This window comes from Coffea arabica, chromosome 6c (assembly GCF_036785885.1).
Source record: "Coffea arabica cultivar ET-39 chromosome 6c, Coffea Arabica ET-39 HiFi, whole genome shotgun sequence".
NCBI classification, from domain to species: domain Eukaryota; kingdom Viridiplantae; phylum Streptophyta; class Magnoliopsida; order Gentianales; family Rubiaceae; genus Coffea; species Coffea arabica.
The window spans coordinates 60,339,195-60,365,791 of record NC_092320.1 but is presented as its reverse complement, the minus strand read 5'-3'; the positions used below and the strand labels follow the sequence as shown (position 1 = coordinate 60,365,791).

General features: G+C 37.7%; 1 protein-coding gene and 1 long non-coding RNA gene across 3 annotated transcripts; one reads left to right on the top strand and one right to left on the bottom strand.

Moving 5' to 3' along the window:
- The first annotated feature begins 200 nt into the window (after window positions 1–200).
- LOC113693401 (uncharacterized) lies at window positions 201–3,997 on the top strand. Its single transcript, XM_027211949.2, has 4 exons — window positions 201–2,454; window positions 2,553–2,896; window positions 3,789–3,874; window positions 3,922–3,997. Exons 1-4 carry the CDS (start codon window positions 201–203, stop codon window positions 3,995–3,997), a joined length of 2,760 nt encoding a protein of 919 aa, XP_027067750.2.
- Window positions 3,998–21,318: 17,321 nt separating this feature from the next.
- Window positions 21,319–26,129, bottom strand: LOC140008933 (uncharacterized). 2 transcript variants are annotated; one of them, XR_011816260.1, is made up of 5 exons: window positions 24,731–26,129; window positions 24,409–24,442; window positions 23,039–23,101; window positions 21,999–22,061; window positions 21,319–21,893 (listed from the first exon to the last, which is right to left on the bottom strand). It is a non-coding gene; the product is annotated as an uncharacterized lncRNA (long non-coding RNA). The 2 variants fall into 2 exon arrangements; XR_011816261.1 differs by lacking the exon at window positions 21,999–22,061 and having other exon boundaries at window positions 24,731–26,125.
- Between the last annotated feature and the right edge of the window lie 468 nt (window positions 26,130–26,597).

Sequence of the window (26,597 nt, the reverse complement as noted above, 5' to 3'; positions counted from 1 at the left end):
AGTGTATGCCTCGATCTTCTCGTAGAGGTGATTTGATTTTTTACCCCGAGGTAGAGAAGACCGCACGTAGAACGAGAAAGGAAACCAGACAGCTCAGAGAAGAGCACTCCAGTGCTACATCTCAAAGACCCGAGTCAGAAATTGAACCAACAGATTCGTTTGGTAACACTTCGGGTGACTCAGACCAGGAGGAGGGCACCATGGCTAATGCACGAATATTAAGGGAGTTGGCTGCTCCTGATTTGACTCAGCAGCCTTTATGCATTACTTTCCCGAGTTTGGGTGATAACACTTCGTTCGAATTGAAATCAGGTCTAATTCATCTTTTACCTTCTTTTCATGGCTTACCAGGTGAGGAGCCGTATAAGCATCTGCAGGAGTTTGATGTCATGTGCAATAGTATGAAACCTCCGGGAATCACAGAAGAGCAGATAAAAATGAGGGCGTTCCCCTTCTCCTTGAAAGATTCTACGAAGGACTGGCTGTACTACCTGTCGCCAGGCAGCATCACCACGTGGGACCAATTGAAGAAAAAATTTTTAGATAAATATTTTCCTGCGTCCAGGGCTGCAAGTCTGAGGAAAGAAATTTGCAGGATCAAGCAGCATCCAGGGGAGTCATTTTATGAGTATTGCGAACGGTATAAGAACTTGTTGCGCAGGTGCCCCCAACACCAAATAAGTGAGCAGTTGGTCATACAGTATTTTTATGAGGGGCTCCTTTTCGGGGACAGGAGCATAATTGATGCTGCAAGTGGAGGGGCACTGGTAAACAAAACCCCTCAAGAAGCACGGGACCTAATAGAGGGGATGGCAGAAAATTCACAACAATTCGGTACGAGAGAGGATGTTCCAATACGCAGGGTGAATGAGGTAGAGACACCCTCTATGCAGCAGCAGCTAGCTGAGTTGACCGCGTTTGTTAGACAACAGGCTGTGAGAAATGCATCACAAGCCAGGGTGTGCGGAATTTGCACTGGCATGGGTCATTCTGCAGACATGTGCCCAATGATTCAAGAAGAAACTGCAGAACAGGTGAACATGGCTGACCACGCGCCCGCGCCAAGGAAGCAGTACGACCCTTACTCAAGCACCTACAACCCCGGGTGGAGAGACCATTCCATCCTCAGTTATGGAGGGAATAGGCAACCCAACTTTACGCCGAACAGGCAGTCTAATTTCGTGCCAAATAAACCACCGGGGTACCAGCAGCAATACCAACCCCGACCGCCTCCGGCCCCAAGCTCTGGTTCATCTTTGGAAGAGATGATGAAACAAATGATGACAACCATGGCGCAAAATCAGCAAAGGACGGAGGCAACCATTATGCAACATCAGCAAAGGACGGACTCCGAAATGCAGGACATAAGGAATCAGATAAGTCAAATGGCCACAACAATCAACCGCTTGGATGCCCAAAATCAAGGTAAATTGCCATCTCAACCTGAGTTGAACCCGAAGAATGTGAGCGCCATGACCTTGAGGAGTGGCAAGGAAGTTCAAGGGCCTGAGCCTGTGATCCCCAAGGACAAGGATGAAGAGAAGATCGAAAATGAGCTTGAAAGGGAGGACAGCAATGGTGCAGATCTAAAGGTACTTCCTGACCCAGTAATTACAGCTAAAACTAACCCGCCTCCTTTTCCTAGCAGGTTGGAAAAATCAAAGAAACATGATAAGGAGAAGGAGATCTTGGAGGTTTTTCGCAAGGTTGAGATAAATATCCCCCTCTTAGACGCAATCAAACAAGTACCGAAATATGCCAAGTTCCTAAGGGACTTGTGTGTCAACCGAAGGCGGTTGAGGGGAGATGAACGGGTTATTGTTGGGGAGAATGTGTCAGCAGTTCTACAGAGAAAGCTCCCGTCAAAGTGCGGTGACCCAGGTATGTTTACTATTCCCTGTAGGATAGGTAATACTGTGATCAGAAGGGCCATGTTGGATCTGGGAGCATCAATTAATGTCATGCCTAAATCTATCTATACTTCTCTAAAATTAGGTCCATTAAAAGAAACTGGAATAATCATTCAATTAGCTAACCGAACTAATGCATATCCTGATGGGTTGGTTGAAAATGTGTTGGTAAAAGTTAATGATTTGGTGTTTCCAGCTGATTTTTATGTACTTGATATGGATGATGATCACTCCCCTGATCCCTCACCTCTGTTATTGGGTAGACCCTTTATGAGCACAGCACAGACGAAAATTGATGTTAATAAGGGTATCTTGTCCATGGAGTTTGATGGGGAAATTGTGCATTTCAATATCTTTGATACTATGAAATATCTCTCAAACTCCAACTTTAGCTCAGTTTTCTCTGTGAGTGCTATTGATCCTGTAGTGCAGGAAGTGTTTGAAACTGATGGCAAGGATGCGTTGGAGGTGGCTTTGACCAGGCACCTCGAATTGGAGACAACTCCTGAGGTGGAGTGGAGCGAGGATCTAAAATGCACAATAGGTGCATTACACTCATTGCAAACCATCACGAAAAGGTATGAAGTCTTACCTATTTTTACTCTCGAGCCTCACCAGAGGGTATTGCCATCTGTGGTGCAGGCACCTGTACTGGAGTTGAAACCTCTACCAGTGCACCTGAATACGCATATCTGGGTGATAATGAGACACTCCCGGTGATTATCTCATCGGCACTGTCAAAAATCCAGGAGGAGAAACTGATCCGGGTCCTTAGAGAGCATAAAGAGGCGATAGGTTGGACAATTGTAGACATTAAGGGGATCAGCCCGGCCATCTGTATGCACCGGATTAGATTGGAAGAGGATGCTAAACCTGCTCGGCAGGCCCAAAGGAGGCTCAACCCCCTCATGATGGAAGTTGTAAAGAAAGAAATTTTAAAATTGCTAGATGTGGGGATTATTTTTGCAATATCAGATAGCCCTTGGGTGAGCCCAGTCCAGGTAGTCCGAAAGAAGGCAGGGGTGACGGTGGAGGCCAACCAAACGGGTGAGCTCGTGCCAGTGCGCAAACCCACTGGATGGAGGCAGTGTATAGACTACCGTAGGCTAAACGCCGTCACCAAAAAGGACCATTTTCCTCTCCCTTTCATTGACCAAATGGTTGAGCGTTTAGCTTGTAGAGCTTATTATTGCTTTTTGGATGGATTTTCAGGATACTTTCAGATAGCAATTGCTCCAGAGGATCAAGAGAAGACAACTTTCACGTGCCCGTTCGGGACCTTTGCTTATAGACGAATGCCATTTGGGTTGTGCAATGCACCTGCAACATTCCAGAGGTGTATGGTAAGTATTTTTTCTGAGTATGTGGAAAAAATTATTGAAGTTTTTATGAATGATTTCAATGTGTATGGTGATAGTTTTGATACGTGTTTAGATAATCTGAAATTGATCCTGATAAGGTGTATAGAGACTAATCTTGTGCTTAATTGGGAAAAATGTCATTTTATGGTTGAGCACGGGATAGTCTTGGGTCATATTGTATCGTCTAAGGGCATAGAAGTTGACAAGGCTAAAATAGACATTATTTCTACATTACCTTACCCCGCGAGTGTACGGGAGGTGCGCTCTTTTCTTGGACATGCAGGTTTTTATCGAAGGTTCATCAAGGATTTTTCAAAAATTGGAGTCCCGTTGTTCCAACTCCTACAAAAGGATATGACCTTCGAATTCAATGACAAATGTGAGAAGGCCTTCGACAAGTTGAAAGAATTGTTGACTTCACCCCCAATCATCCAGCCCCCTGATTGGAGTCTACCATTTGAGATTATGTGCGATGCCAGTGATCATGCCGTAGGGGCTGTATTGGGGCAAAGAGTAGGGAAGGCAGCTCACGTCATCTACTATGCATTACTCCACCACTGAGAAGGAGCTTCTTGCAGTTATTTTTGCTCTAGAAAAATTCAGGTCATATCTGTTAGGTGCTAAAGTGATTGTATTTTCTGATCATGCAGCATTAAGGTACCTGATGACCAAGAAAGATGCAAAGCCGAGACTCATCAGGTGGATATTGCTACTATAGGAATTTGACCTGGAAATAAGGGATAAAAGGGGCTCAGAGAATTTAGTAGCTGACCATCTGAGTCGTATACCCGTTGGAGAGGATAATGAACCATTAAGGGATGCATTCCCTGAAGAGCACTTATTTTCTATAAATTCTCAGTTGCCTTGGTATGCCGATCTGGTCAATTATTTGGTAACTGGTAATTTTCCTACAGGTTGGCCAAAATCGAAGAGGGATAAATTGAAGAGCGACGCCAAGTATTTTATCTGGGACGACCCGTACCTATGGAAGAGGTGTGCAGATCAAGTAATGCGGAGATGTGTAAGTGAGATGGAATTTCAATCGATTTTAGCTTTTTGTCATACTTTTGCCTGTGGAGGTTATTTTGGACCCAAGAGAACTGCTCATAAGGTTTTAGAAAGTGGATTTTATTGGCCTTCATTGTTTAAGGATACTTATGTGTTTTGTAAGTCATGTGATCGCTGTCAAAGGGTAGGTAATATAGCCCGTAGAGATCAAATGCCCCAAGTCCCGTTGATTTTTGTTAAAATTTTTGATGTCTGGGGTATAGATTTCATGGGGCCTTTTCCTACTTCATTTGGTTTTATATATATTTTGTTGGCAGTTGATTATGTGTCTAAATGGGTGGAGGCCAAGGCCACTCGGACTAATGACTCGAAAGTAGTTGCAGATTTTATTAGGTTTAATATTTTTGTGCGATTTGGAATGCCAAGAGCTATTGTCAGTGATAGGGGAACGCACTTTTGCAACAAAACCATAGTTTCGTTGTTTCGCAAGTATGGTGTACTCCACAGGGTCTCAACGTCATACCACCCTCAAACCAATGGTCAAGCGGAGGTGTCGAATCGGGAGATTAAGTCCATTTTAGAGAAAATGGTGCGCCCTGATAGGAAAGACTGGAGCCAAAGGTTGGAGGACGCACTCTGGGCCTATCGGACGGCGTCGCAAAGTAGGGAAAATACAATATCTGTCCAAGATACATACAGTGGACATGTCGCAAGGTTCAAGCTTTACCAAATTGTACTCAACAAATTTTTATCCAAGTGAAGTATATGACTTGGTAGAAAGATTTAGTTTATCCTCTCTCTGTAGGGGCTCTCTCTGTCTTAGAAAGGGAGCTTTTTCTTTCCTTGGTGGGAGACCAGAAAGTGCCAAAAAAGCTTTCAAGGTCAACAAGATCCAAATTGCTGGCGGTCTCCACGATCTCAGACAACCTTAAACTAAGACTTTTGTCCGGATCTACCACGAAAGAAGCATTTAAAGCGTCTATTAAGTGACATTTATTGTGGAGTGATGAAACATAAAGGCTTTCTCATGGTCGGTACCTGATCTTATCTTGCTTGTTTTTTATGCATTAGTGTTAGGGGCTTTCTACACTGTCTACTTGCCTACCAGATCTGCATTTACATAGATAAAAAGCATATTTTCTGTTTTTCCGTATAGTTTTCTTGGTGTTTTCTTTGTTTTGTTGCTATAGTGCGTGGTATACCAGTTGTATCTCTTTTTAAGTCCCATGGCTGAGGAGCTGGCAGAAATACTGCAAAGCTTTGAGCTTTCGAGTAAGGAACTCCAGGTTACTGATGTAGGCAGGGAGGAGCTGGCCATAGGCATTAAGGAGTGTCAATGCAGCCTCATAGGGAAGATTATGGGCGAAAAGATTGCAAATTACACAGGAGTTAAGAACTTTGTTAGCACAGCTTGGAGCTACCCTAGAGATCTGAAAGTAGCAGAACTAGGGCCTAACCTTTTCCAGTTCATACTCCCAGGAGAGAATGACAGGGACCGAGTCATGAATGGAGGTCCATGGATACTGGATAGCCAGATATTAGTGATGAATAGATGGTATGAAGGTATAGAGGATGACGAAACAGCTTTTAATCTGGCACCAATTTGGGTACAAGTTTGGAATTTACCAGTACATTGGATGTCTAAAGAAGCTGGGAGAAGGATTGGTGCTGTTTTCCATCAAGTGAGAGATGTAATAATCCCACAAACGGGTGGGAAGGAGGGAAGACATCTCAAACTATCAGTACTAATGGACATTGCACAACCTCTACTGAGAGGGACAACAGTTAAGGTAGCAGGGAATACAAAATGGGCAAGCTTTAAGTATGAGAGGTGCCCAGACTTTTGCTATAAATGTGGCAGAATATGTCACAGTGAAAAAACATGTGATAAACCTGTGATTGTTGGAGAAGGGAAAAGAGATAATCAGTATGGTACATGGATGCGGGCTGGACATGGAAATAGGAAAATGTCACCTCAGAAAAACCAAACAAGTGGTAACTATAATCCCCAAAGACACCATTGGAGCTTCAAAAATGGGGAATGGGTGGAGAAAGAGAACCAGGAAGCTCCAGTGACAAGGAAAGATACTAATGGAGTGGGTGGAGGGGAACCAGAAATACCCACAGGAAGAAACAGAGATAGGATTGTGGAACAGAGACATACTCAGCCTACTCCCACAGGCAGGGACATTATTACAATACAACCTGAATTAGGCCAGACTTCATGCATGGGAAGGCGAAGAGACACAGAGGAGGAGGACGTTACACATTGTGAGGGAGTCAGTAGTATCACTAATCTAGAAGGTGGGGCTGATGAGACTGTAGAGGCAATGATCACAGATGAAAGAAGGCAAGAGGATAAACAAATGGAGGTTGAACATCAGAAGATGGACCATATCCATAATGACGAAGGACTAATAGAAACTGAAATAATGCAGGTGGATACTGAGAGAGATAAAAGGAAGAAAGACTCAGGGCTGAAGCAAATCAGAAGAATACTGAACCCATTGAGGCCACCACGGAACAGAAGATCATCTATAAGGGATAGTAACAATAAACATGATGATCAGAAAAATCAAGGGAAAAGGAAATCCAATGAGATGGATGTGGAGATGGAAACGGTTGGAGAAGGAACTTGGGGCTGTAAGAGAAGTAAGAATGATAGTGAGGCTGGTATTCGAAGGACAGAAGCTGAGGGGGAGGGGTCCAACCCATATTGGACCCCAGAGAGAGAATGAAGGTGCTGGTGTGGAATTGTCAAGGAGTGGGGAGCCCCTTGACAATTCCCCAACTGAGGGAGGTGAATAACCTCTCCTCTCCAAACATGATTTTTTTGTGTGAAACCAAAAACAGGAAAAAATATTTGGAAAAAGTAAAAAATATGTTAAGATTCGATGAGTGTGTAGTAGCTGAAGCCATGAACAAAGCTGGTGGAATGGCTCTCTTATGGAAAGAGGATGTGAATGTAAAAAAGGTTCTGAGGTCTGCCTTTACCATTGAGGCACATGTGGAGGACCAAGAAGCTAACATTGATTGGTGGTTCATTGGTCTTTATGCGAGCTGTGATAATCAGGTGAGAGGGCAGCAATGGAAAGTGATATAGAACAGAAAAAGACTATGGGGAGAAAGGTGGATAATAGCTGGGGACTTTAATGATATTGTCTCAAATGATGAAAAATGGGGTGGAATTTGGAGGGAGGAAAGAAGCTTTAGAGATTTTAAAGAGTTCATCAATGGAAATCAAATGATTGATATTGGATTTGAAGGTCACCCATGGACATGGTGTAACAATTGGGAAGTTGAAGGTGAAATTAAACAAAGGCTGGATAGGGGGCTCTGCAGTTATTCATGGTATCAGACTTTCGAACAAGTCAAGTGTCAACATATAGAGACCTATGCTTCAGATCACAGCATGATCATGATAGACACACGTCCAAGGCCAGGTAGGAGGAAGAAGAGATTCTATTTTGAAAAGAGATGGTTAAAAAGAGAGGACATTGGTGAGGTTATTAGGACTGCATGGGAACTGCAAACTGAAGGATCAAGAATGTTCCAAGTGACAAAAAAAATCAGAAACTGCAGAGTGGCACTACTGAAATGGAAAAATTCCTTCCAAGCAAACTCAAGAAGAAAGATAGATCAGATTAAGAGGCAAATGAGCGAGCTAAAGGACAGCGATATCAGTGCCAGCAAAGGCAGTCTAGCAATGCTAAAGGGGAAGCTAAAGGAAGCGTATAGAGAAGAGGAAGTGTATTGGTCACAGAAAGCAAGAATCCAGTGGCTCAGGGAGGGTGACAAGAACACAAAATTTTTCCATGCAACTGTGAAAGGAAGGAGGAGGAGAAATAGGATGAACAAGCTACAAAGAGAAGATGGATCATGGACTGTGAGTGAGGATGAACTCAGCTATGAGGTTGCCGACTATTATAGGAAACTCCTGACCAGTAGGGGAGAGGGGGACTTAACTGAGGTACTTGAGGGTATATCAAACACTATAACAGTGGAAATGAATGAAAACCTCATCAAACCTGTGGAGGAAGAGGAGATTAAATTTGCTCTTTTCTCTATGAGTCCTGATAAGGCCCCTGGGGCTGATGGTATGTCGCCAATCTTTTTCCAAAAATTCTGGGACATCATCAAAAAGGATGTAATAAATGCAGTCCAAACTTTTTTTCACAATGGTCATCTCTTAAAAAGTGTCAATCATACGGTGATCACTCTCATACCTAAAGTGCTGAATCCTACTTCTCTGAACCAGTACAGACCCATTAGCCTTTGTAATACCGTGTATAAAATCATTGCTAAAATCTTAGCAAATAGGCTTAAAAATGTCTTGCATTGTTGCATCTGCAAAAACCAATCAGCCTTCATCCCTGGTAGGCAAATTTTGGACAACATTATGCTTTCTCATGAATATTTGCACTACCTCAAAAATAAAAGGCAAGGTAAGGATGGGTTCATGGCTGTGAAGCTGGACATGTCCAAAGCTTATGACAGAGTAGAATGGAGCTTCTTGGATGCAATGATGTCCAAAATGGGATTCCACAACAAATGGAGAAACTGGATTATGGAATGTTTAAGGACAGTAACCTACTCTTTTTCTATAAATGGGGATGTTAAAGAATATGTTATCCCAGGAAGAGGCATCAGACAAGGGGATCCCTTATCCCCCTATCTATTTCTTCTTTGCTCAGAAGGGTTCTCAAGCCTTATTAGACAGGCAACAGGGAACAAGAGGATATCAGGAATGAGAATTTGCAGGCAGGGACCAAGTCTTACTCACTTGTTCTTTGCAGATGATTCCCTAATCTTCTGCAAAGCAAACGAGCAGCAAGCAACTGAACTGATGAGAGTGCTGCAAGTGTACGCAACTGCCTCAGGTCAACTGATAAACCTGGATAAGTCTTCCATACTCTTCAGCAAAAATATGTGTCCACATAAGAAGCATCGCATCTGTCATATTATGGGAAACATGCAACAGGTAAATCAAGGCAAGTACCTGGGGCTACCAATGGTGGTGACTAGAACAAAGGAACAGATTTTTGGCTTCGTGCGAACAAACATACACCATAGAATCCTCAAGTGGAAGAATAGACTTTTAAGTGCAGCTGGAAAAGAGACAATGCTCAAGTCGGTATCCATGGCTATGCCCACGTACACCATGTCGTGCTTCAAAATACCAAAAAGACTATGCAAAGACATCAGCTCTCTCATGTCTAACTACTGGTGGGGGGAAGCAAATGGTAAGAACAAGGTCCACTGGTGCTCCTGGAAGAAACTAACTCAGGATAAGGAAAGGGGGGGGCTCGGTTTCAAGGAGTTGGAAGCTTTCAACACTGGTTTGCTGGGCAAACAGGTGTGGAGGATTCTTACAAGTCCAAACCTCCTGGTTAGTAAGGTCCTGAAGGCCAAATATTTCCCTAGGAGCTCCATATTTGAGTGCAAAACTCCAAATAATGCATCTTGGATATGGAGGGGCCTAATGGCAGCAAGGAAAGTAGTGGAGCAAGGGGTTAGAAAGAGAATAGGCAATGGGAGGACCACACAAATATGGGAGGACAGATGGATTCCAGCTACTACCACTGGAAGAGTGACAACTATGAGACAATGGGATAGCAGACTGCATAAGGTGGAAGACCTGATCATCCAGAAAAGATGGAACAGAAATTTGGTGTTCCAGTATTTTAATAAAGAGGACGCAGAACGAATCTTGAGCATTCCAATAAGTCTCGCTGGAAGAGAGGATAGCTACTTCTGGATACACGGTGAAGATGGAAGATACTCAGTCAGTTCTGGGTACAAGCTGTTGGTATCCAATAAAGAAAGGGCACAAGAAGAGAGCCAGAGGGAGGTATCAACAAGCTGGGGGAAACAAACTCACAAGATGTGGAAAGTAATGTGGAGACTCAAGCTCAAACACAAGCTGAAGATATTCCTATGGAAATGTTTGAATAACGCACTGCCTGTAAGGGAGCTAATCCACGGTAGAACCAAAACTGGTGACCCCATTTGCAGAAGGTGTGGGGAAGAAGTAGAGACGGTTGAGCACTTGCTACTGAACTGCAGAGAAACAAAACATATCTGGCACATTGCCCCAATCCAATGGGAAGGGATGCAACAACATCACGGCTGCTTCAAAAGATGGTGGATCTCTGTCACTGAGGCAAGGCATAGGTTAGCAGGATCGCAACATCTAGCCTTAACTGTCAACATTCTGTGGCAGATTTGGAAAGCTAGAAATGACATGGAATTTTCAGGGAAAGTCCATCAACCCTGGAAGATTATAAAGAAAGCACAGGAGGAATGGCTACAATTTGATGAAGTTGCAAAGATGGAAGCTAGGATGAGCACAGGAGAAACATCAACTCATATCAATGAAGACCAGCATTTAGAGCCGGAAGAGGGAACTGTGAAGATGATAGTTGCGGCAACAAGACAAACAGACAAACCTATCTTAGGCATTGGAATCACTGCAGCTGAAAGGAACCAAGAACCAATGATAGGATGGGCGCTAAACGAAAGAAGCTCAGGGGTACAGCTAGTGGACGATGCAGTAGCATTGAAACTGGCTATGTGCAAAGCAACTACATTGCACCAAAGGAAAGTACAGTTCCAAGTGAAGAACAGGCAACTCCTCAATCATATCCGAACTCAGAAGGCAAGTGACAGCAGAATAGCTACGCTGGTGGAAGACATTGTACAGTTGAAAAGGTTGTTTCATATGTGCTCCTTTTGTCTAGCTAGTAGTGATAAAAATTATCTAAGCTCTAGTATCAGCATGTATGCCTTAGGCATCACAATTGATGAGGAATTGATGTTTCCTCGGTGTTGAGGACACTGGTTGGAAAGCCATTTCGAGCCTTCGCTCGCACTTGTATATTTTTGAAAGTAATATAATCAAATATCGTTTCGGAAAAAAAAAAAAAAAAAGTATATGACTTGGTGCACCATGTGACATCACTGTTGGATGAATATTCTTAATTTGTTGCACAGCCACTATATGATTTAATACGTTGTGATCTCATTGTTAAATGAGCACCCAACTGTAAGATTAATGATATATTACCCTATTTGGCACCTTAATCGATTAATCAAGTGACCCCCAGAAATAGTGCATTTCATCAGAAATAGTGCATAAATATTGACAATGGGGGTTGGATTTTTTGTATGTAACCTTCTGTTTTCTTTGGCACAAGTGCCAATATTTTCTACATGTACATGTACAATTAATCAAAGTCGGTTTCATGTTTCAACGAATCAAGTTGACTTTCCAAATTCCTTCACCAACCTCTGATCCAACCTATATATATATATATATATATATCAGTTTGATGATCACCCCAGAGAAGCAAGCTAAGAGATGTAGGAAAATTATATAGTTAAGAGTTTCAAGCCAACACATACATAAATAACTTATGGATATGCTAAAAGGAGTTTTTGGGTGGATTAGTTCAAAAGTATGTCAAACGGCTTCCTTTATCTCCAAAAAGGTTCAAGAATCCGCAAATTGTGTTAGGCGATTTTTTGGTGTAGCCAAAATGGTGGCTAATAGATCGATTAATAGAATAGCGGAAATGTTTAGCTCCATCAAAAGTTCTATATTTTCAACTGTGAAAGGTGTTATCCAGCAGTTGTTGAAAATTAAGTTGGCTTGTTCATAAGGTATTGTATCTTTGGAGCTACATCAGGAGTAAAATAAGCATTGCAAGAAAATTTGTCATCCAGAAATTTCTGAAGTGTAGTATTATTCAGAAGTTGTTGCAGCTCTGGAGTTCAACACATTTTATTGTGAAAAATAGTGTTATCCAGAAGTTGCTGAAAAACTGGGTTGTTCAGAAGTTCTTGAACAATTGGAGTAAGATGATCATTTTGGATCTATTTGAAATGTTTCTTCATGAAAGCATACCATGGTGGGTTATCCCGCTGATCTGCTTCATGCTCTGATATTTTAGATATGTTGAGCAATTATCCTCAAAATGGTGCAGAGAAGTTTGTTCTTAGGCATTATGTTCGTCAAATTAATGATTAAGATATCTGGAATTCCTGATGTAATATGTTATATTCAAATTCTGTTCATTGCAAAATTGTTTCAAATTTGCTTCTCTCGTCTTAAAGTTATCTTAAACGAAAATAAATAGAAAAGAAAAAAGATTGAAACATTCTATTCCAAAATACCTTCGACTGCTTTAGCTTTCATGGTGCATCACCACGACTAACAAACATGCGAGCCTATATTTATTACGACATTGATTTTACCATTTCTTTTCTATTTTGCTGATTATGATCCAATTATTCAATTTAAAAGTTTGATCCAGTTTCAAAGACAAAATAAAGTTTGCACACATCAAAAGAAGTGGTTGTTTATTTTTCAGGTTGCATCAAAGGAAGAATTTGGCAAAGTTAAAAGATAGCTGAGCATTCAAAGGTGGGATGTGGGATGAGATCTTGCACGCATGATTTGATTAAATTGGTACCTTGTCATTCAATTATAATCGGCTAGACAAGTGCCAAATTGTCGAGTATTTTTAGATCATTTTGCAATGAATATGGAAATTTAAGAGCACTGAATTAAGTCAAGGGTTTTTCTAATGGAACACTTGTTAATGCACATCAATTTACTATGTAAATGTATACATTTACATTATTGTCATCTGGGATATATAATTTACACTATTTGGATTGAATTTTTTTTTAAAAAAAAAGTTAATATTTGAACTCCATCTTAAGTTGTGCCCATTGGACATTCGTAAGATAGATCCTTCAATAAGAAAAAAAAAAAACCTTTCAAATCCCTGAACTCATTGAGTCATCAATCACTGTCTTCATCTTCAATCATCGAGGAAAGTAGACTAATCCAAGTGTACATAAAAGAGTTTAAGCTTCAATTGAAGTTCCGGTATATCATTTCAAAAGTAAGTGAATTTGTAGAAAGTTTCAAACTAGGATGGATTCAACTCATATCACCACCATGGGTCAAGGCAATGCTCTCAGAATTATATGTTACTTATGGGAATTTTTATAAATCAGCCACCATTATAACCTTCACATTGATAGCTAGATTTGAACACACAATCTTTTATGAAAAAATAATCCATCCTGACTAATATAGCCAGCTTGTATTGCGAAATGACGCTATTAGAATGAATTGAGCACACGAGTCAGGCATAAATTAAGCAGCGCAAAAACGGCTAATAAAGTTGCTTTTGAATCTCTATGCCATTCGAGCCTTCTTTCTTTGACCACTTGGAATACTCGGTGACATGTTTTTCTATGTCAATCCAATGTCACCTATGATATTATACCAAGTGTCCTGTTATTATTTACACTTTAATTTTCTAATAATTCAACTTGGTTTGGTTTAATATAAGTATAAATAATAACAGGACACTTGGCACAATATTATAGGTGGCATTGGATTGACATAGAAAACATGTCACCAAGGATCCCAAGTGTTCTTTGACAGGGTAGAAATAGTAGAGTAGTTGCATAAATAACAAAAACTTTGCCATGCCATTCAAGCTATCATGTAAGGAATAAATACATTAAGCACGAAATAAGTAAACCCACTAGAAAGTTTACAGCACAGCTTAAAACTCATAAAGAACTATAAACGCTTCCAATGGGCTTGCCAAACCTATGCTTCTGTAGCCGGCTAAACCAAGAAAATTGACCCTCCTTGCTCAGTATAAAACCCTCAACCTCTTCCAAAACATTGCACAGCAAAAATCCTCCTTTCTTGACTAAACCAAGAGTGCTTAGGTATTATTGGGGCTTGAGAATATGGGCTCCAAGGCCACTACAACCCCAGCTCTCTTTCTTGCCTTTAACCTTGCCTTTTTCATTCTGGTCAGTGCTTGTGTCCATTGCGCACCACCACCTCCTCAAGCAACTTGCCCAAAAGATGCCTTGAAATTGGGCATATGTGCTCATTTGCTGAGTGTGATTGGGATCTTCGGTGGACCTCTCATAACAAGACCTTGTTGCTCTCTCCTTGATGGTCTTGTTGACCTCGACGCAGCCGTTTGCCTTTGCAAAGCCATCAAAGCCAATATTTTGGGCATCCACTTTAATCACCCACTTTCCCTTGCCGTGAGTCTGAATGCTTGTGGCCGGCATACTCCACCAGGGTTCATATGTCTCTAAACAGATTTGCTTGTTGACTGTTCTAATATGCTTTTCTTTTGTTTCTCAACCATGAATTTACTTCTAAAGAAGTCCTCTCCCTAAATAGTGGTAAGGGTAACTTCTTGTTACTTTGTCATGATGTTATATCGGATTTGGTGTTTGTACTTTCCAATAAAGTTTTCATGTACAATTAAGCTCAGTCGGCTCTAAGCTTGTATGTTTCTATGTGGTGATCAGTGAAAAGTTGATAAGCTTTTACATTATAATCGTGACGCCATTTTCTGACTCTGTAGAAGAACATTACATATTTTACAAGCGTAAAATTGAGGATTAATGCGTGGATATTTTCGTTGAGGAACATTACATATTTGTGCTGTTGTGAGTGAGAAAACATCAAAAATATGTGATGATTAAGCCATTCTGATGTTGTTTTGGCTTTGGGATAAATGCCTTTTATCCATTGCCAATTTGTTACCGTAGTATTAACTTTTAAAATGTTAAAATTAGGAGGGACAAAAAGGTATATACAAGGAGGATGAATCCTAGAATATTCTTTTACTTTCAATTATTTGCGGCCACCGATCATTTACCTTGATTTACTTTTGCAAAAGCTTACCTAGAAACCATTCCTCCCAAAAAATAATTGTAACCGCATATCCCAAAAACTATATTCTGCATTAAAGATTAAAGCATACCCGAAGAAAGCCTGAAAGTACGTTAAAAATAACTAATATAATTTTACGTATTTTCAGTCTAAATATTCGAATATTTGATACTATATCTGTTGAGGATGAAGCTAAATATCCATTCTCTTCTGGACATCTGTTATCCTTAATTTGATGGCATGAGATTGCCCCCCGTACGTATTTCGTTCCCATGCAACTTGACCAATATTAGCCCCCGATCCCAATCACTGAAAAAGTTATCCTAATCACTGAAATATAGCAATCAACACAAAAAAATGGATAGCCTTGAGGAAATGCTCAAGGGAGTATTGGATTGTCTTCGTTTCAGAAACGTCTCTAATTGCTTCCTTACTCTCAAATAAGCATAAACAATATGTGCATCACGTCAGACGACACTTGAACAGCTTTTCTGAAGCGTTGAGGCAGCGATCAATGAAGCCAAAAACAGTTCAACGTTTAGCCGATCGAGTTGCATAATTCACCCCCTGTGATTTTAATAGTATGCACAAGTACAATAGTTCATTAACATCTGCTGCGAAAAATGTTGTCTGATTATTGATGAAATGAATGGTTGAGGAGATCAAAAGAAGTAAACTCTCGCCAATATTCAGCCAAGTTGCAGATGCCAATATTCAGGTGTATGAGTTTGATATATTCGCCTAGGAAAAATGCTAACCAGCTGATGCTGAAATGAAGATTCTAATCGTTGAGGAGGTCAAGAAGACTTGGAGGTGGATGAAAGGTTTTTATGCAAAGGAGTCACATTTCTTTGTTGATGAGGATCTTGATTTAGCTATATCGGTCATAGGAACCCAACCGAGGTCCGTTATCCTACTCAAGATTTGCAAAATGGTGTTGATTGCATTACCTAAAATGATGATGAATTATCTAAATGATGAGAAAAAGTTTGAGTTGCTCCATCTTTTAGCATTAAGGTTGTTCATAAGTATTATTTAGTAGAAGTACTATCCCAAGAATGTTAATCTCACTTCATTTTTTGTTAATCGTACTCCCACCATTTATTTTATGGATTAATCATTGCTACACTGACAGTGCATATACTGTCAGCGTTGGATGAACAACAACTATGTGAAATTTGAATTTAAAATTCAATTTTTCCACACATGTCATGAATCGAATTGTGATAGTATATATACGGTCAGTATATATAAGAGTAAATCTTGTATATACTATTACCATTTGATTTATGATATGTGTGCAAAAATTCAATTTCAAATTCAAATTCAAATTTTGTATAATTGTCATTTATCTAACGCTACGCTATCAGTGTAGGAAAGTGATAAGAGTTTATTTTACGTATTTTTAGTGTGTTTTATTAGTTAATTTTGGTTTGATTATTTAGTTTTATAACTAAAATAACTAAGGTTTTGGTAAAAAAACTACATTTTATGTTAAAATGGCTAAACATTGCATTTTATGGATTTTTATGGTAAAAAACTTCATATTTTGTAGGTTTAATGATTCAATCATCAAATGAAGTGCATTGGGAAGATATTTGGATGATTGAAAATGGATTAAAGTGGTGAAAATAAAATATGAAGTGTAAAAGGAAAAATGCAAGAAAAGTCAGGTTTAACAACTCTGACACGTTTTGGTATTTTGACTATATCTGGAGCTACACAGATCGGATCAAGGTGATCTTGGTACCATTTTGAAGCTAAGAAAGAGATCTACATTTGGTATGAAGACATCAAAGTCCAATTCAGCCGTTTTCATAGTCCAAAAGTTGAAATACCGAAATTCAACTCAGCTGTCCAAAGTGGAAAACAGAGTTCCGACCAGTGTTTAGTATTTTGATCATATCTCAGTCTACAAAGCTCCGATTTGGATGATTCGTGAAGCATTGGAAAGCTAACTCAAAGGGCTACAACTTTGGTGTTTTGCACAAAAGCCAGTTCAGCCTTTATAATAGAGAAAATCGCCGTTGAAGTAAGGAAAAAGTGAATACGCGAGTACACAAAACGTGACTTGTAACCGCGTTTTGTGTAGGCGCGTTTTCTGGCCGCAATTCTGCAATTTGCTCGGTCAATTCTCTTATGTTCAAACTACTTTCCAGCTACAATCTGCAAGAGAATTCGGTGCACATGCTTCAGAAGACAAAATGGCAGACAATATGGCTTATTTTCAAGTCAAAAACAATGGTTTTTGACTATCTTAACAAAAGGAGATTTGAAGAATCATAGCAGCAAATTTGGACGGGGAGAGAGGAGATTTTCATCAGCTTATATGCAGAGACATTTGGGAAGAAACCAGAGAGGATACGGGAGAGAGCGAGAAGAGTGCAGAAATGTAGTTCTTCCATTTCCTTTGTGTAGTATAGTTTAGCTAGTGTAGTTCATCCATTCTTGTATATTGCTAGACTAGGATTAAGATGGAGATGAAGAAGGCAAGGTGATGAGCTCAAGTGACATGGGTTACATTCCTTTCCAACTCTTTATCTTTTGTACTTGATTCCAAATTTAGTTAATATGCAAGTACTGGATTTTATGTTTATTATGTTTAGTTAAAGTTTATGCCTAGAGTTATGGTTGAACTTGCTATATTTTGTTTGTGAGGTTTACTTGGCTATTTGATGATATTATTTTGAGCAAGTTATTTATTACTTTTGGTTATCTAATCGTGATTAATTGGCCATTAATTGTGATAATCTTAAGGTGTTAAGTTTGCAATGAAAATTGGAATTTAACACTAGTTCAAAGAAGTGATAAGCCTAGGGAGTACACTCACGAAAGTAGAGGTGCACCTATGTGGCTTAAGTGACTTGTTTCATGTAATTTCATAGAAGAAATGAACTTGTAGTTAATTTCATAACCACGAGAGTAGGTATGACTTAATTACAAGTATAGTTGATTCACTACGAAAGTAGGTTTCACATATATTAGGAAATTACGCCATAACTAATCAAGATAATAGCATTCACTTAACCGATAATCTCATTTGCAAGAGTAGTAAGGAATTCCATATATTTGGATTAATTATAAAAACTTTCCCTAGATTGACAAAAAATTATAAAAACTCCCTCTAAGATATATATATATATATATATATATATATATATATATATATATATTGCACTTTATCTTCTAATGCATGTTATTTTTTTCTTTTACTTTATCCCCTGAACCGTTAGTTGACTCTAACATTATGTAATGGTAATGATAAAAGACATTTATACCCTTAATAGTTAAATGCGGTAATTTTCCTGGCTTCTTTTTTTAAAAACAAAATAAGTAGGAGGTCTTGAATCCAAGACCTCCTCCTTACAACCCCTTCCATCTTACCACCAAATCCAACCCTTCCTCTTTCCCCAATTACCCTATCTTATTTTTTACTTTATCCCTTAACATCATTTTTTTCCAATTTGTCACTAAAATCGTTAATCAACTCCACTATTTTATAACATCCAGGACAAATAATGTATAAAAAATCAACATTCCGAATACATTAATGAAAGAATAATAAATTTATAGATATGCTCTTAACTAAATTCATCCCAAAATTATAATTTTTTAGATTGATAGAAATATCTTGGCAATTTCATGTAATAGTGGAAAAATAAAAAAAATTGTTATTGAAAAATTATTATTAAAAATCTAAAAATGCTTGAATGTTGTCGATTTCTCTTTATGAATGTGCATATGGTTGCGCTTTTCTTATAACTAGGAGAGGATCACCGCACTATGTGCGGTGTGAAGTTACAAGTTCAATATGCCCAGTGGGATTTTACAAGGCTAATATGCCCATAGCCCTCATTGGCTGTATTTTTCCAATCAAAAATTATTTTTTTATTATTTTTTGTATGTGGTAGATAATGAAGCATTTTGCCGACATTTCAATTAAGAAAAGAAATAATACTAATAAAGTTGAAGAGCATAATAACACATAATTGAGGTAAACTCTCCAATTGTACTATGTATCTCATTACCTGTGAAAAGTTACAATTTAAGATATAAGATACACTCATCCAAAAGTACGGACTACTATATCTAGAATTGCCTCTCACCTTTTCTTATCTAGCGTTGCGTTCAATCAGCCAATTCTAGTGGAACTATGTATTAGTGGTGAAGAACCCCAAAAAAAAAATCATCTAAACTATAACAAGTGGCTGTTGAAGTAAATAATGAATTTTGCTAAAGATATTGGAAAGGAGAAAACAAAGCATCAAGCATTCATGACATCCAAGTTCCAGCTATCTAAATATCAATCAGATCTGCCAAGAATGAATTATATTAGAATTTAATAACATTTTGTATAAATAGTAGAATGACAATCTTGTTAAATCACAGGTAACGTACCTGCAGTTTTTGCCACACTTCATTGCAAAATTTTAAGGAAATACTAAAGCATGAAATATAAAACAAAGTCATCAAGAACATATTCCCTACTCCTAAGTTTGAGCCACCATTATATTTGAATAATACCTCTTGCCATTCAACTTTTTCTGAAACATTAATGTTGGATATATAAATAAAGAATAGAAAACTAATAAACAATAGATGCATTCTGAGCCACCATCATATTTGGATAAATACCTCTTGCCAGCCAATTTTTTCTCAAACATGAATTCTAGGTAAATAAATAAAAAACAGAAAGCCAAAAACAACATATGCATTTTAGCCTATAAATCATGTAGATATATTTCATTCATGCCACATTTTCACCTAGACAACATGAATGAACATAGGACATCAATTTAAACTAAAAGAAAATTGTCTCTTCTTTCTTAAAAAGCTCCAAAAGATTCAAGCAAAAGCTACAAAGAAATTTTAATATATTAGTTTGGTATTTGTTAGAGTTTATTTTTTAAATCCTGAAAAGCAATTTTATTCTCTTTGTAATTCTGAGATTTTAATTTTCTTTTTTACATAAAGGTGTTGGAAAATTCTAGTTGTCTAATTGAGAAAAGGTGGAGAAGCTAAGGGGTAATCACCACCATTTTGATCATTCCCCAGTCATACACAATTTGGCTAGAAATTTAGGGCGGCACTATTTAAACTTACAACTGGGATGCAGCACATGAACAATCTTTTTCTATATACAAAGATCTTATCTTAGAGGTTCTTTTAGCCATTTCAGTTACATCATTCCGAGGATAGGACAGCGAGTAACAAAAGATACAATCAGTCAATGTACATCATTTTCTTAGAAATTACTACGTCTAAAGAGTAATTCAAAAATGACACCATCAAAGCAGAGAAAAATTTATAATGATTTCATCAGTAATCATAACTTTCAATGAAATAGGGTGAAAGCAAATGCTATTAAACCTCGACTTGCAACCTCTTATTGATGAATTTACTAAAATCGGTAAAATACTAAAGAAACTGACTCTAAATCTAAAGGAAACGTGGTGCCTTCACAAAATTTCATACTCCAAGAATGGTAATTTAAATATTGTAATGTGGTCAATGACCACTCCAAGCATAAATGCATAATTTAATACATCTAAAAAAAATGGTACTTTACTTACCACTTTCTAGCCTGACAGGTTGTCGAAGCCTGTGCAATAATAAATACCTGTTCAAACTAAAAGTAATTTCTGTAGATAGTGGTAAGCAGGGTCGAATCCACAGGGACTGGGAGTAATTGTTCCCTTTCAAATTCACAGTGACAAAGGGGGTGTTTTTATCTCAGGGGTGACAATTTAAGCAATCCAACTAAAAGTAAAATAATAAAAATAAAATAGCCAACTAGAAATTAAATAACAATTTACTAAAATCAAAGGATCTAGCCAAGGAATAACTTCAGCAATGGTTCACCTAATTGATCATCGATAAGCAAAGGCAATTCCAATTATTTACTAATAAATAGGTTATAACTGCCAAACAAGCGATGACAGTCAACCCCTCCTTACTGTGTCGATGATTAAGGTACGCCCGTTAATCACTGCTCTAATTGAGAAATAATCCTAGGTACGCCCATAGAATTTAATTCCCCAATTGCCTTACGTATTAGAGGAGCCCTATTCTAACCAAATAACGCACTACTAGGGTTATTTCAGATTAGCCCGCGTATCCCCCTGACACGAATCCAATCATGCCAGTTATCACTATTTTGAGACAATTAAACAATTACGGATTTAACGTCCCAATTGACAATAGATTATCAAATTAACTAATTATCCGGATCCAAAACAATCAATTAATTAAACAATCATAAGCACTGTAATCAGGGAATATGCGAATACCAATAAATAAAAGCAAAAGATAAAATTAAATCGATCTCACAATTTTTAGGCAACCCAAAGCATCCGTTGTCCCTTGACTAGGGTGAGGAAATTAGTTCATAGTTGATGAACAAAATCCACAAGAAATTGAAGCAAAAGCTGCGGCCATCGTTCTAAGAAAAATTCTAACAGAAAGCTACAGGAAAAACATGGTTCAATTCGTCGCTTGCTGCAGACGAAAACTACCAAAAGGAAACAAACAGAAGGAAAAAGTCAAAGCTCTCTAGTTCCTATCATGCGTGACTAAGAAAACTAGAAAAGAACAAGAAGAAAAGTTCTACAAAGAAAAAGTCAAAAAGTGAAGCTAAAGGAGAAAGGCAAAGAAGTAGCTCTAGTCCTCTCCATTCTTCTGTGCGGCGGCCCTCTTCCGGAGAGGAAGAAGAAGACTTGTCCTGCGTTCCTTTTTCTTCTTTTTTATACCGTCTTCCGCCCTCATCAGCAATTACCAAGATGGGTACAAATTTTCCTTTGCCAACTATGCCCCTCGGATAAGCTCTATGACTTGGACTCTTTTTCTGTCAAATTGGCATTTGTTATCATATTTTCATTCTACTCCCTGAAATAAATGCAAAACACTAAAGTGAATAGAATTTAACAATTAATTCACCTTGGGTCAGGTAATAGGGGAAATTAACAATAAAATAAATGATAAAATTGCAACCTATCATAGCCTGTACCAAAAATCTAATATTTGATACTTCTCCTTCGGCAAATATTTTACTACCTACAAGCATCAAAACCATTTATATTAGTCGTATTAAGCAAAAACTGCCCCTAGACAGAAAGCAATTGGTTAGTTTGTACAACAAAGATTCATAAGATAGATATTGATAAGTCCTATCAAGAAAAATACTAAATCAAATTAGATTAACCTTTTCTCAGGGGATAAAAACAAAGAACCTAAATAAAGGTGCACTTTGAAAAAAGAATTTCTCCAATCCTTTGTACTTTGTTGCATATCTTAATATCTTGTAATAAACATTTGGAACATATTAGAGTATAAAAGATAATTATAATTAATATATTAGACCATCAAATCTAGCATAGGGTATGTGAAAACACAATATGAAGCAAAACAATAGCAACAAAGCCTGAGTATTAGCAGGAACTGAAGAATTTGTTATGCCAAACCATAAATGGCATTAAGCACTAAACATATGAATGCATTTCCAAAGTTTCACATCCAGTTCATATCAATGCAGTAGGGCAACCCCTAGTCCCTAATGTGACTTTTAGAAATTACCAAAAAAAAAAGTAATTTGCAATGTCAGAAGACAACAATGATCTAAAACTCAAAATAGCAAATAGTTAAACTCAAAAAAAAAAACTTTTAAAGCTAATTTTATTGCATGCCAGGTGAATCTGTGAAAGGATTTGGGCCACTATATGCTGTCTACAAAAGGAAATATACAATCACATTGAAATAGGTAATATGAAGTCATTCATTGGTCTTTTTCTCAAGCATGGAACTATATCTGTAATCACAAAAGATTGAAATAGGTAAGACGAATTAAATTGAAATAGGTCAGCGAAGTAAAGATAAGATTTTAATTACCTTTTTAATGGAAGCAAAAGTAAGAAATTATCCAGCTAATTAGTGCAAAATAACAAGGGGCAAAACTATAGCTACGCAGTAACTTGATCCATTTTCTAGTTAATGATATGATTTAAAGTCTTTAATCAAATTGTTAATTTACTCACTGCTTCAAGCCACTGCCCAGCATCTGATAGAGATTTCCTATCCTTGGGCAAACCTTTGACTGCCTACAAACACAAAAAATCAATTAAAATAGCTATTACAACCAAAAAAATTGCAGAAAGAACTTCGATCATTTATCAACTTGAGATTCACTATATAAACTGTCAACAAATTTTACTAAGAGACTTATAATTTTTTGTACTATAAGAACAATTATTAACAAATAGTCATTAAAATACGTATCATCACAAGATGCCTTTGGTAACTCGAAACTTTGGCCAATGATCTTTTTCACATATGAGTTCATGATTGTTCAAGAAGACATGCAAATTGTATATAATTAGCATAAGATATGCAAACATGCACTACAATAGACATGCATGCATGCACTATTATTCTAGCTTAATCAAGCAAATTGATTAAGAAACCAAAATTAAAGAAAACGCCAACTGAAAAAATCAGAAAAGGGAAAAGAAAAACAAATCCAGATTTTTTTATCAAAAAAAAAACCATCAAATTCCGCATATGATGAATTCTAACCAGCTAAACCTATATTTCTTTTGGATAGTTCTGTCTAAACAGTATGCAAAACATAAAGGAGGACCGAGATTGGAACATGAACTATTAAAATCTCTAAAAACATCAACTGCAAATGCAAACTGCAGATTCAAACCTGAAATATAATGCAAACAAATGCATGTTAAATAAAATTACTAAAGCAAATCATATGATTTTTTTTCCTAGAGAAAATCTTCTTGTTTGAAGCAAATCTTGTCCACATCACGCCTGTGCTACCATATGCTGTGCTATAGGCACAATAAAAATCTCCTTTATATATGAATAAAGCAAATGACTTCCCAAAAAAAGGTAGAACTAAATCTTGGTGAATATATCGACATAAATAAGTGTTTTTTACACCCTGCAATCTTCAAGGCAATAAAAAAACACTGATTCCTAAAGCTAAAATGTTTACCCAAGCAACAGTAATATGTCGAGCTATAAAGACATTAAGCCAAGTTAACTAATGACACTCTAGCAAAAAAAAAAAACACAAGTCAAATAATGATCTAAACATTTTAATGATATTGCAAAAAAAAAAAAATATCAAATACTTAAAATTCATCCCAACTTCCCTAGATTCATAAACTCTGTATGTGTAGAACAAACTAAAAAAAAAAAGAAACTGAACTCCCGTTTAAAAGTACCAACAACCAGAGATCTTTAAAAAAAGACATCTCTGAAAAAATTACAACAACGATAGATAATTTTTGGATGGTAAAAAAAAATTATTGAAGAAAAAAGAAAGATCTAGGAGGGGAGATATTCAAAATAAAAAGAAAAAATAGCAGTAAGAGAAAATAGAGCGAAATACCGGAGCAAGAAGATGAAACCGCTACCATGCGAACCTGCAAATCCAAACAATAGAAGAAAAGACGGTAGCAACAAAATAGATAGTAAATAGATACTTTCATAAAAGGATAAAAAAATAAAAAGCTATACAGAGAAAGATTGTAAAAAAAAATAAAAATGAAAGTTAAGGTAATTAAGAGAGAAAACCAAAGGCAAATACCCTTTAACTTGTAAGAAGAAGACCAACGTGTGACCTCTATTTTGTCTTGCACTGTTATTTAATATTCAATTAAAGAAGAAAGAGAAGTGAAAAACAGAGAAAGAGGAAGGAAGGGAGAAAGAACCTGAGAAGAAAGGAAGAAAGCGACGGAGCAAAAGCAAGAAACACAATGAGCGGCACAAGCGAAGACTCTCAAGAACCCTATCTATCCAAGAAGGAGGTGAAATCTCAATTTTGTCCTCAACTCAATTCGCTCAATTAATTGGAGACGACCACCAATGCTGAGCGGGCTGGACGACCGTCAATTCGGAATTTTCATGGGCCGGACGACCACCAATCAACCAATGCAAGCAAGCCACGTCAGCAATTGAAGCCCAATTGAAAACAATGGCATTCCCCAATAGACTAGATATGTTAATTAGCTACCTACTTTCTCCTTCCCTCCTTTTTCAATCCCCACTTCCTACCACCCCAATTACTGCTACGCAATCCATTCTCTGCCTATGTCTCTGTTTCGGTCTCCTTTACTCAGACCCACCAATAACCTTTTCCCCTTCTTATGTCCATTTTTATCTCTCTTCTCCTTCATATCCATTTAGTGGGCATCTTAAGTGTCCTCACGTCTATAATTTCTCCCTCCCTTTAATCCCTAAAATCCCTCTACCATCTAGCATCGTTTGCCATATCCTTTATTATAGTGTTTGCAGATATGAAATATATATTCTAGGGACAAAAATAACAGTTTCTTCGATTTGGGTTTAAGGTCAGTGAGGTGATGGTAGATTTATGTGGAGGGTTGCTTTAGTAATTGAATATGGTGGTGGTAGTAATACAGCAGAGGAACTTCATACCTAGCAGTGACGGTGATGAATAGATGGGATGCGCTTTGATATCAATAATAGTGCCTCTGGCCACAGAGACATGCGATAAGTATGCCCGAGGAATTTGTAGATGATTGGTATTTGACGAGTTAGGTGGCCATCAATCTTATATGATTAAAATGAAGCTAAAAAACTTTGCTTGATGATTTCAAGTTGGTATTGGAAAGGGATTGTCAGTTATGGAATGCATTATGTTGATATTCGTGTACTAACAAACTGCAAAATATGAAAGATATATATGCGGAGATACTAATTTGGGAAATATTCAGCATTTTATTTGTTCAAAGTGAAATGGAATTATGGCCATTCAAGATCATTGCTGTCTCTGATGATAAATTCGTGATTGCAAGTCAACTATAAGAATGAGAAGAATCAATTTGTGGCTGAGGAGATTTCCTCCATAATCCTCGATCCTCTGCAAGATGAAGGAGATTACCAGGCTTACCTTGGGATGATAGGGAAAAAAAGATGTTGTTGAAGCTCCTGCCTATTTCAATGATTCTTAGGAGGAGGCAGCAAAGGATGCTTGTGTTGTTTATAGGTTAAATGTGATGACACTGATGAGCAAAAGGATCTGGACACCCATGTTGGCTTAAGATTCATGGCTTTTTCTTTAGGGAAAAAAAAAAAGAAAAAGAGGAGTAGCGTGTTGGGGCGTTCTAAGATATTCATTGGGTATTTTTGGCTGATGTCAGCCAAATGGATTTTTGTGTTACAAGAAACATGATAACAAGGGGTGCAAGTGTAATTATTCAAATTAGAGAGGAGCTGTCTGCAATTTTCAGGAACCTCGAGTGAGATTTTTGAAGTTATCCATTTTCATTATTATGTTACGTATAATGATATTTTAAATATTATCTATCTTGAGTGATTTTAGGGACAAACAGTGAAATTAAGAGAAAAATGATATTAGAGGATAAAGTGCAAAATATGCTATAGGAGATTTATTGGAGTTAACCTCTAGAGGTATAAATGTCTTTTTGACATTTCTATCATACGAGGTTAAACTTGACTAATGGTTTAGGGAATAAAACGAGAAAAATAATGTTAGGGAGTAAAGTGCAAAACAGATTAAATCTTAAGGGGGGTATTGTGATTAACGCTATTTGC

What these genes read in the sequence shown, in the direction of transcription:
- LOC113693401 (XM_027211949.2), top strand. Translation starts at nt 201, where the DNA reads ATGGCTAATGCACGAATATTAAGGGAGTTGGCTGCTCCTGATTTGACT. An exon ending in CAATATCAGATAGCCCTTGG is followed by an intron (nt 2,897 to 3,788) that starts GTGAGCCCAGTC and finishes GGCAAAGAGTAG; the next exon opens with GGAAGGCAGCTCACGTCATC. An exon ending in TTTGCTCTAGAAAAATTCAG is followed by an intron (nt 3,875 to 3,921) that starts GTCATATCTGTT and finishes CTGATCATGCAG; the next exon opens with CATTAAGGTACCTGATGACC.